Raw genomic sequence first — 12,050 nt, 5'->3', positions numbered from 1 at the left:
GACATCTCACTGTAGAAGATCCTGTTGTTAGGGGACATACAAAATTAAAAATAACTGACTTTTAATGTTGATGTTCCATATCTCAGCCAGGTGAGAGAATCGAAAAATAAATTACTTTTAATGTTGATGTTTCATATCAAGTGAGAATCTATGTAAATGTATATATACCTATCCTTGTCATTCTGTGTGCTGATCAATGTTTAACTATTCATATATTTACCTTATTTGGTACACAATAATACTGATTTTAGTCATTTTTTACTTCTGATGTTTTCTTCCAATTTTTTTGTATATTTAGTGATTTTCAAGGACCTTGTCATAATTTCCAAAATCCTGTAACAGAGTTTTCTACACTACATAATCACTTATCTAATATTTTGTTTATTTCAACCAACAGCACCAAGCAAGCCCAAGTTCTTGGACAGATTGTTCAGCAATGTCAGTTTCTCTCGGAAATCTGGACGGAAAACAAAAAATGGATTAGTGATTCATACTCGAACATCACTCGAAAAAGGTGATGATGATGAAGATGATGAAAATGAAGATGATTGTTTAATAGGAAGACTTCATAAAAAATCTGACGACCCTGGAGGTCAAAGAGCAGTAGCGCCATCAACCAGCAATTCAAGTGATTCTGGAAAGGGATCTATTTTAGAATCTACATCAGATTTTTCGCCAACTGGATGTGCTAACGGTTCTAGACCTGGCTCTCCGAATATAAGTGGTATAGTACAAAAGCGATTACGTGATTTTCAAATTTTAAATAGTGCAAAAGAAACGTATTCTGCACCGCCGTCTCCTGGAATATATAGGAGTCGGACTGTTGTCCGGAGTGGTGGGAAAATTCTTCTGTTTCCTAGCTACACAGATAAAGCTAGGAAGCATTGTTGTGCATTTTCGCGCGACGAGAAATTTAGTAATCTAGTTATGAAAAAAGGCTTTGTAAAAGCAGTTGTTGAACAAATTAATCATAATGAGCCTAACGGGGAAAAAACTTCCAATCTGGACAAAGATGGTACAAAAAGTGTGCGCGAGTTGAAACAGAAGTTTGAAAGATCTAATAGTAGTGATGACTCCAACAAATTTTTGAAAAACAAACATAAACCACGAACACCGCAGGGGTCACCACGACTCCGACGGGATAGGAATGCCATTTCCGTGGATACCTCCGACAACAGTGCCAGGAATAGTTTGCGATCTTCAGAGTTTGGTGGAACGTCACAGTCAGACAGTTTCTCTAATGGGCACGATCGGACGGAGGCCGAGTCCGGTATTGCCTCGGATTGTAGCACTGTTGGATTTTCAACAGTTAATGTAGTGGAGTTGTTTGACTCGAGTTGGTCAGACTCCGACATGAGTTTCGATGAGTATAGTGATTGGGACAGTGATGTCGACAATCATGAGGATGAACAAGATTTAGACAAAGTAAGTATATAGATGTCACATCCTTATTTAGCTCACCTGGTCCAGAGTATGACCATGTTACACCCCTATTTTGCTCACCTGGTCCAGAGTATGACCATGTCACATCCCTATTTTGCTCACCTGGTCCAGAGTATGACCATGTCACACCCCTGTTTTGCTCACCTGGTCCAGAGTATGACCATGTCACACCCCTATTTTGCTCACCTGGTCCAGAGTATGACCATGTCACACCCTTATTAGGTCACCTGGTCCAGAGTATGACCTTGTCACACCCCTATTTTGCTCACCTGGTCCAGAGGATGACCATGTCACATCCTTATTAGGTCACCTGGTCCGGAGGATGACAGTGATTAAGACAAAGTATGTATATAGATGTCTCATCCTCACTTAGCTCACCTGGTCCAGAGCACGACCATGTCACATCCTTATTAGGTCACCTGGTCCAGAGTATGACCTTGTCACACCCCTATTTTGCTCACCTGGTCCAGAAGATGACCATGTCACATCCTTATTAGGTCACCTGGTCCGGAGGATGACAGTGATTAAGACAAAGTATGTATATAGATGTCTCATCCTCACTTAGCTCACCTGGTCCAGAGTACGACCATGTCACACCCTTATTAGGTCACCTGGTCCAGAGTATGACCTTGTCACACCCCTATTTTGCTCACCTGGTCCAGAGGATGACCATGTCACATCCTTATTAGGTCACCTGGTCCAGAGGATGACAATGACTTAAGAAATATACACCTGTGATAATACTACAGGTATAAATGACATTATTTTGTCATGTTTGCAAAGTGTTAAAGTGAGTGATCATGTAAACTATAGTGATTGGAAATCAGTTAAAATCCATAATCAACTATCAGTTAACATCAGATAGGCTTTTCTGTGTATCAAATTGACTACATAACCAGCTGTGTGTTCAATATTCATAGAAAGTGAATGTGTTCTCTGTGGCAGTAATATTTTCTTTTTTTTTTAACTTTGATGATAAATACCTCACTTACCTTGAATTTAGATAACAATGAATATTATTGTCAATTGGCATCTTACTATGCATAATATGAATTTTATTTTGCTAAATCACAAGAAATGATTAAGGTTCTTTTGATCGGTTATTAAAAATTACAATCGATCATTACATCAAATGAGATTAAATGATTTGATAATCAATTAAATTCGATCTTCGTCCCATCGTTTAATCATAGGCTCACAGGCCTCCTTTCCTACAGCTACACCTCTCTTATTGATATCAACTTTTAAATGCTTCTTTTTTCTGGAACAATTACCTTTTTGTTATATATGGCTACGATATCTCCTACCATGATTGTTGTGGTAGGTGTCTAATTCATGACCTCACTAGCCTATTGACTTCAGTATGTTATTGATTTCTGACTAAAAAATAACGGGCAATGGTAAATTTCTTAGACCTGAACCTAACTTCACTGTATCTATAGTTGCTATAAACATTTCATTATGTATGAGTAATGTTGGAGGTAAGAAAATATCATTACTTTCATATGAAGCTGATGATGAAAATAAAATTGAAGGGGAGGTAACTCTGGTCAGTTCATACCTAGTACAGAGTTATGCTATTGTAAAACAATTTCTGAGGTGGGTATATTATTGGACCAGGTTATGAAAAGAGTGCAGTTGAACTGACTTATTTTTGATAGAACATGCTAGATAACCAATTCAACTTCATTTCACTACAGTCTTGTTGTCACTTCTACATTATAATTCCTACCTTATTACACATAGATTATAATACAGCTGCATAGTCCTGCTGATTCACTATACACATCAGTACTAATACAGTTTGTAATTTGTGTGAGAAAGTTCAACATGCATATGAAGTTATTGAACTTGTTGTGATAGAGCATCTGTTCTATACAGAGTTATGCCCCTTTGTTCATATTTGTTATCCGAGTTTGTCAGACTGTCTTTATAAAGTTTTCTACCATGTGTCTGGTAGTAAGGACATATTCTGATTTGTATCATTGATGAGAAAGTTTCCAGATGATAAAATATTTCTGTACTATAAAGACAGTTTTTCAAGAGCTCAATCATTTTATGCTATTTTCAAGGATGAGTAGAAAAAATGAAAATAGACACTTAGAAGCATAGTTTGATACAGTAAACCTTGTCCATTTTATAAACCTCAGGGTAAATAAAAAACCTTTGAACTTTCTTTTTTGTTGAAAATTCCATTTTATGAATGTGAGGGAAAATATATCCTCAATGTTTACTTTTGCTGAAATCAAGAAATTTTGAAACTTTGAAATAAAAAAAAAACAAACAACATGTTTTGCAGACAATTAAAGCCAACTATCCTTACTATGTCTGATTTTGAATCAAAACATTAAAACATTATTATTACTGTCTACATTGATAAAAAACAATACTTTATTTGTAATTTCAGACTTGTGATAACAATGTCACGCCTGAATGTAAACTACACAGGATCGCAGAGGAGCTCTTCAAGACAGAAAAGGCCTATGTGTCACGGCTTTATCTTCTTGATCAGGTAAAATGAGGTCACTTATTCATAACTGATAGATATTTGTGTTACAGAATCACCTGAATGACAGATACAGGTATATTGTACTACATGTGATTGCTGTGAACAAGTTTTGCCTTTCCACAGCCTTAAAATGATCCAGTTAACTTGGCTGCTGAAATAGACAAAAGCATTTGAAAAGGACTGTAGTTAGTTAGCAGCAGGAATACACACAAGCTTGGCTTATGATCAGAAAGATATGCTCTAGCATAATGAGCCGAGTAGTTGGAATTTAATTGACTCTGTGTGCTAAGTGAAAGAATTACATTGATATGTGGACATGGCTTTGCTTATCACTAGTATGTTTTGGTACTGTTTTAGGGGCAAAAATACTTTCTGATGTCTACTATCAATGTTTAAATGTTTAATTGCTAAACTATAATTTAGTGACAAACAACAAAAATGCATACTAGCATCTAGTGTTTGGTTAAAGTAGTGAAGAGAATATCTAAGATGGAAGGATTAGTTAGAGAGATATACAACTGCCTGCCAGTGTTTGGCTAAACTGTTGAGGAAAAACACCTAATGCAGAATAATTGGAGCTAAAGATACACACTTGCTTCCACTGTTTGGCTAAGCAAATGAGGAGAAAGATATATACCCTGGTGTCTGACTGAGCTAATGAAGTGATATATACAGGGAGAACATCACCTCTTGGGTTTGTCTCTGTCTTGATTCAGATTCTGAGACTTTGGTGGGAGGGATGATGACCAATTATGACCAGTTTGGTCTAGACCAAGTAGCTTTGCCATAAATCTGAAGGCTTTAACCTATTTGGCCCGCCAACGGATCAATATCTGTTATCAGACGATAATACCAAATAGTTTAACATTTATTTGTTCTCGACAAATGTTGTAAAGTCTCATCTCTCAGACATTTCAAATTTCCAATATATCACTTTTTTGGTGAGTGTTTTATTTTACAGTTTATTGATTGAGTATCTAAATAGTTGTGTATTTCTGTTAATGTGAAAATGGCTTTCGCATATAAACGTCAGGCTAAATACAGGATTCTGTTACTTAGCAATGCCATTGAAACTGGCAGCAGATGACAACTGGAAAACCTCTGTTGTTGGCAACAGAATTATTTCAGTCATGCTAGAAATTGTGTGACATGAGTCCGTAAAGAACTCCATCTTCACTAAAACCAACTGTTCAGTTACATCAAACATTCAGGGACATTTATGTGAGGCTGGTTAGGTTGATGGAAGTCTATTTTTAGACCAGATGGAGAAATTAAATAAAACGAAATTGATTAGGGCTGTAGTGCAGTGTGGAAACATCTGAATTTGACAGTAGCATTTAAGTTTCTGCTAGCTGATCCAACTCAGCTGGCATAAAAACGGTAGCCAATTGATTGCTTGTGAATAAAATAGAAAAAAAAAATTGTCGAAACCAGAATGTATTTCTGTCCTTAAATGCTTGACTCATGTTGCTGGCTGTATTGTTGGTATGTATTTAATTGTCACATTAGCTGGCCAACAGCCCCTACAGTCATTCCACACCCACAGGGCTGGGTGTCATTTGTTTTATATTAATTAATAAATTAGAATTACATTCTTGTTTTTTTTTGTCTCTAAGTGCCATTAGTTTGTATTGGCACACATTGTAGGGTGTAAAGTGTTGAAATGAAACAGATAATGCTTTCTATCAGCAGTTTTCATCTATTATTACATGTCTGTGTGTGATTATAAAGCTAGCGATGAAGTACTGCTCTGAGGACAACATTGGGGATGCTAATGATAATGAACAGTTCATTGAAATTAATGCATTTTTGATTTATTGGATTTATCGATATGGTTTGTTTTTTATTGGTGGAGTTATTGATTTACTTGTGAGCAAACATCAGATTATCACAGCTAATAATACTGTAGTATTAAGACTCTGTTGTGGTCAAGTATTCAAACACTGGCCATTCAAGGTCACTGTACATAAAGAATCAAAGTATCTGTTGTGGTCAAGTATTCAACCACTGGCCAGTCAAGGTCACTGCACATAAGGAATCAAAGTATCTGTTGTGGTCAAGTATTCAAACACTGGCCAGTCAAGGTCACTGCACATAAGGAATCAAAGTATCTGTTGTGGTCTAGTATTCAACCACTGGCCATTCAACCACTAAGGCCATTCAAACACTGGTTCACTGCACATAAGGAATCAAAGTATCCGTTGTGGTCTAGTATTCAACCACTGGCCATTCAAGGTTACTGCACATTAGGAATCAAAGTATCTGTTGTGGTCTAGTATTCAACCACTGGCCATTCAAGGTTACTGCACATAAGGAATCAAAGTATCTGTTGTGGTCAAGTATTCAACCACTGGCCAGTCAAGGTTACTTTACATAAATACTTTACAAGTCATTTGTACTTTAATGGGTTTTTTTTTAATTACTGTATTGATTTAGCCATTTTTATCCTGCTATTTTTAAATTAAGTGAACTCTTAATTACAACTGAATTTTAAGTTAATTGATTTTTTTTTATGTATACATATATTTATATCTTATCTGATGTTTTTGCTCCTGTTTGTATGAATACCATAATTGAAATAACATGTATATTGGAGAAGTATTCAGAATCTCTATCTGAAATTGAATAGAAGGTTTCAAAGTTTGTTTGTTTGATGGCAAAACCACTATATTTTTTTTTCAACAGCTATTGACCAGTATCCTTCAAGCCGTAACGAAACAAATATTAAAGATATAAGAAAGAGCTGCACTTGCTGAGGCCAGGTTTCCAAAATAATTGTGTTTAAACATGACTTCCTAAGAGATTTGACCGAGACCAAAAAATTTGATCCACGTACTGTTGAAATAGATAGCGGAATCTAAACTGATTAATGAATTATTGATCGAAATATTTGTGCCTTGGATCCCTGACAGTCTTTTCCTTGTGTTTTTAGATTTTTCAGGCTCGGGTTCGTGAGGAGAACAAGACACATAATTTCCTATCTCAAGACGTGATGAACCAAATATTCTCAAACGTCACGAGTATTTACCAATTCCATAACAACTTCCTGTTACCACAGTTAGAGAACAGAATGAAAAACTGGTAAATAAATGCTTTAACCATAGGACAATTTATTAACATTGGATGGAAAATGTACAGTATATATGTTGTCAGGGGTATGCATATTACAAGACAAATAGGTATAGCTCATAAAATTTTACTGAAAATCCCTTTCTTCACTTAATACTACTGTTTGAGAAAGTACAAAGCCATGAGCTTTGCAGAAATTCTAAGGAATGCTGTCTAATTGCATTGTAATTAATTCTGAATTTGAATTGGAAATTACACATGATATATATAGACTTATAGATGCTTCCTAGTACAGTTGTTAGTAGTGACAGAGGTTGGTACAAGTTAACGTTGTTGTGGAACCACAGTCTACATCCTACAAAGTAATAATAGACAGACGATAAATTACATTGCTGGGTTGACAGTGAGTTCTGAATCCGGATAATTTAAAACTTTAATGATATTTAATCTGCCTAGCATTGTGAAAAAAGAAGATTACTGTAAATTTTGCAAGAGAAAAAACTATCATTCAATCGAAACATTGTAGCATAGATAAGTCGATAAAATTGTGTGATGTTGGGATTTGCATGTCAGTTATATCAAAATGTTGTATACGTTTACAGTACTACATCCAACTTGTGCATTTCTATCTTGGCTCAGTTCCTAAAATCATCATAATTGACCACTAGTTCTGGTTTGTTTTGATTTCTCCTCTGATTTTCCTCAAAAAATATAGTTTATATTTTGCCATTCAATGGCACCACTACTTTGATAAATTGTGTTGACTTTCGTTTCAATTTCTTATAACAGGGAATCTGATCCAAAGATTGGAGACCTGATGCGGAGCAATGCTCCATTTTTGAAGCTTTATACAGAGTATGTTAAAAATTTTGACCATGCCATGAACCTGATAAATCTTTGGTCAGAAAAGTCTTCCAGATTTGCTGCCATCATGCAAGAAATACAGGTAGTTATTTTTATTCTAACATTTTTAAGATTCGGTTTAAATCAAACGTAGGTTGATTATGATTAAGTTCAGTCAGTTTTACAAAACCTGCTAATATTTGTCATGATATGCCTTATCACATTGTTTAGTCACAAATTGGGCTATGACAGGTATGCCTCCCATATGGCATAAAGGTCACAGATGAGTTAATGACTTGTACATAGACCAGAACCACTTTGATGCTTTGTTAGCAGTGAATGTGGTACAATGCCCATATGAATAAACCTGTCTGATTTGCTGGCATTATTGATATGGTGCTTCTGTATTGACAGCGACATAAAAGGTCAATCCGAGTCATTGAAAGCTTGTATGGGGCTTTTTATGCAGGTGACCCTGTCATTGAATTAAAACATGCTAGCGATTTATACCTGAGAGTTACCAGGTGGGTTTTTTTCAGAATCCAGAATTCTGTGGAATAAACCATCCTTATCTCTGAAATCAATAACATATTTACAACATACACTTTAACTGTATGCACTATACATACATGTAGAATGAGGAAAACTGCATGTCAGCTTAATCATGTAATATCGATCAGCAAACTTTTAACTTTCAAAATTAATGTTTACTAACCATGATTAAATTGGCAATGAACTGTCTTCGATCATGAAATTCCTGTTATAAATAGCATCTGAAAGAAAATTGGCTTAAAGTGTTAAGTTCAGAAATAATTTAGTTAATGTATGAATATTAATATTTTTTCAACAGAAATCTCCTGAATGTGGTAGTCTGGCCCTGCAACATCACATGTTAGAACCAGTCCAGAGGGTTCCTCGTTATAAGCTCCTCCTACAAGGTAACACCCATCTTACAACATAATATCATATGTAAGATCAGGTCCAGTGGGTTCCTTGTTATCAGTTCCTTCTACAAGGTATCATCGGTGTCGCAGCATAATATCATATTAATATCTTGTTATCAGCTCCTCCTACAAGGTGGTAACACTCATCCCAAAAAAGGATGTTCGGTCAGGTGGAGGGGACTCCAATTCCACATTAAAGGTTACATTTTTGTCCTACACTATTAATTCTGCATAAAAAATGTTTGAGAAGATGTTCATATTTTGTCTGATTCAAAACTGACATTGAAGGAGTTATCTCCCCTTGCAATTCTGCTCAGTCCATTGTAGTGTATGTTCCTTTTTATAGAATCTGCAATTTGTGAAGATGATATATGAGCCTGCATGGTCCAGCAATTTCTATCTCTGATGGACTCCGGTCTGGAGACTCTTTCTTTAATCAGTCAACGTAGCAATGCATCAATAATGGGTATTCATAGTCTGCCATCTGTCTGCTGGAGATGGATCGCCCTGATTAGGACCCCCCTCAATACTCCCTGTCCACAATACTAGTCACACAGTGGTTGACTATCATTTTTCCATTAATTGATCATTAAAATTTATAGAGATGGCGGTGGAATTTATTGTCTCTGAAACACACAAACTAAAGTGATATTTCTTTGTTCTTAAATTAATTTGGGTTCCTGGTTGTGTGGATTCTATTGCATATCTTTAGATGAATTCTTTATCCCTTTGTAGTAATCATGATTTAATCTGGACCATCAATCTAAATAGCTTTTAAGTATGACTGAAACCTGTATTACTAAAAATAAATTTTGACTTACTCCAATTTTGGGACAAGAACAGACTAAAGCACAATTTTCTTTTTCTTCTTCACGAGGATGACAAACTATCAACAGATTAATGATTATGTTGTGTAATTTCTGAATCAGTGAATCTACAGTACTCATTATCCATGTTTAGAAATTGTTATTAGTGTAATAATTATTAAGCTCAACTATCTTTCAGCGTAAAACAATAATTCATTGACTAAAATAAGTACATGAACTTACTTATGGAGATTTTCCACTTTATGACAGTAATTGAGTTGCAGTCCCACCTAAACTGAATCTGAATGAGAGGTAAAAATTAAATATAGATATGATTATAGTTGGTTTTTCTTGCTAGATTACCTCAAACACTTACCTGAGGACTCCCCGGACAAAGACAATGCTGAAGGTATGTAAAGAGATGGCACAGTAGAAATTTCAGTGTTGACATGGCAGAGAGATTTAAAGTTACGTGTATAGATATTTTAGTGTTTGCCGAAGAATTTCATTGTTACAGTTGAGATTTGTTATGGTAGATATTTCTGTGTTACTTAAGAGATCTCTGTGTAATGGTAGATATTTCTGTGTTACTTAAGAGATCTCTGTGTAATGGTAGATATTTCTGTGTTACTTAAGAGATCTCTGTGTAATGGTAGATATTTCTGTGTTACTTAAGAGATCTCTGTGTAATGGTAGATATTTCTGTGTTACTTAAGAGATCTCTGTAATGGTAGATATTTCTGTGTTACTTAAGAGATCTCTGTGTAATGGTAGATATTTCTGTGTTACTTAAGAGATCTCTGTGTAATGGTAGATATTTCTGTGTTACTTAAGAGATCTCTGTGTAATGGTAGATATTTCTGTGTTACTTAAGAGATCTCTGTAATGAGATATTTCTGTGTTACTTAAGAGATCTCTGTATGGTAGATATTTCTGTGTTACTTAAGAGATCTCTGTGTAATGGTAGATATTTCTGTGTTACTTAAGAGATCTCTGTGTAATGGTAGATATTTCTGTGTTACTTAAGAGATCTCTGTGTAATGGTAGATATTTCTGTGTTACTTAAGAGATCTCTGTGTAATGGTAGATATTTCTGTGTTACTTAAGAGATCTCTGTGTAATGGTAGATATTTCTGTGTTACTTAAGAGATCTCTGTGTAATGGTAGATATTTCTGTGTTACTTAAGAGATCTCTGTGTAATGGTAGATATTTCTGTGTTACTTAAGAGATCTCTGTAATGGTAGATATTTCTGTGTTACTTAAGAGATCTCTGTAATGGTAGATATTTCTGTGTTACTTAAGAGATCTCTGTGTAATGGTAGATATTTCTGTGTTACTTAAGAGATCTCTGTAATGGTAATGTGTTACTTAAGATCTCTGTAATTAGATATTTCTGTGTTACTTAAGAGATCTCTGTGTAATGGTAGATATTTCTGTGTTACTTAAGAGATCTCTGTGTAATGGTAGATATTTCTGTGTTACTTAAGAGATCTCTGTGTAATGGTAGATATTTCTGTGTTACTTAAGAGATTGTAATGGTAGATATTTCTGTGTTACTTAAGAGATCTCTGTGTAATGGTAGATATTTCTGTGTTACTTAAGAGATCTCTGTGTAATGGTAGATATTTCTGTGTTACTTAAGAGATCTCTGTAATGGTAGATATTTCTGTGTTACTTAAGAGATCTCTGTGTAATGGTAGATATTTCTGTGTTACTTAAGAGATCTCTGTGTAATGGTAGATATTTCTGTGTTACTATAAAGATTTCTGTTTTATAGTGCAGATTTAATTTCAATGTAAAGATTTCTTAACTTCAGAGATGTCTGTGTTACTGTAGAGATTTCTGTTTCACTGTTAAGATTTTCATTTCACTGTTAAGATTTCTGTTTCACTGTTGTGATTTCAGTTTCACGGATGAGATTCATAAGATAACTATTCAGTTGATTTCTGTTTCACTATTTCTGTATTCCTGTAGATATTTTTGAGTTAAAGTACATATATCTCTGTTGATGTTTTAGTGGCCCTAGAACTTGTTACTAAGGCAGCTAGTCATTCCAATGAAGCCATGAAGAAAATTGTAAGTAAAACATTCTCCAACTGTGTAATATAAGTAATGCTTATTAAGTGCTGGACAGGGCAACTTATCATAGAAAATATGAAATCCTGATTCAGTTTTGGTATCAGTAGAATTTTCTGCATCGTCCTTTTTTGAAAAAATAATTTTATGAACTTTATTAATTGTTCTAAGAATTTGCCACATGGTAGTTATTTCTGTTATATTTGAAAACCAGACATTGAAATACAAATAAATCCTAGAATCATATTTGGTGATTTACAGCCATGATGTAGAAAAAGATATTATTGGGATCCAATGTCTTTTATTACTGGGTTAAAATGGGAAGATTTATTTTGACACATCTCACAAATAAATACACA

The 12,050-nt window shown here is 34.8% G+C and overlaps 1 protein-coding gene across 1 annotated transcript in view; it reads left to right on the top strand.

Moving 5' to 3' along the window:
• Window positions 1–12,050, top strand: part of LOC132561178 (FYVE, RhoGEF and PH domain-containing protein 4-like) — a 70,303-nt gene that overhangs the window by 38,197 nt on the left and 20,056 nt on the right. Inside the window, exons 4-10 of the mRNA XM_060225904.1 lie at window positions 398–1,425; window positions 3,851–3,955; window positions 6,885–7,033; window positions 7,811–7,967; window positions 8,715–8,802; window positions 9,973–10,023; window positions 11,633–11,691. Coding sequence (XP_060081887.1) covers window positions 398–1,425; window positions 3,851–3,955; window positions 6,885–7,033; window positions 7,811–7,967; window positions 8,715–8,802; window positions 9,973–10,023; window positions 11,633–11,691 — 1,637 coding nt within the window. The remainder of the gene's footprint in view (window positions 1–397; window positions 1,426–3,850; window positions 3,956–6,884; window positions 7,034–7,810; window positions 7,968–8,714; window positions 8,803–9,972; window positions 10,024–11,632; window positions 11,692–12,050) is intronic.

This window comes from Ylistrum balloti, unplaced genomic scaffold (genome assembly GCF_031769215.1).
Source record: "Ylistrum balloti isolate Yb309-2 unplaced genomic scaffold, AGI_CSIRO_Ybal_v1 Utg371166, whole genome shotgun sequence".
Lineage (NCBI taxonomy): Eukaryota > Metazoa > Mollusca > Bivalvia > Pectinida > Pectinidae > Ylistrum > Ylistrum balloti.
Note: the sequence above shows the minus strand (reverse complement) of the source record. Positions and strands in the feature narration are given on the sequence as shown.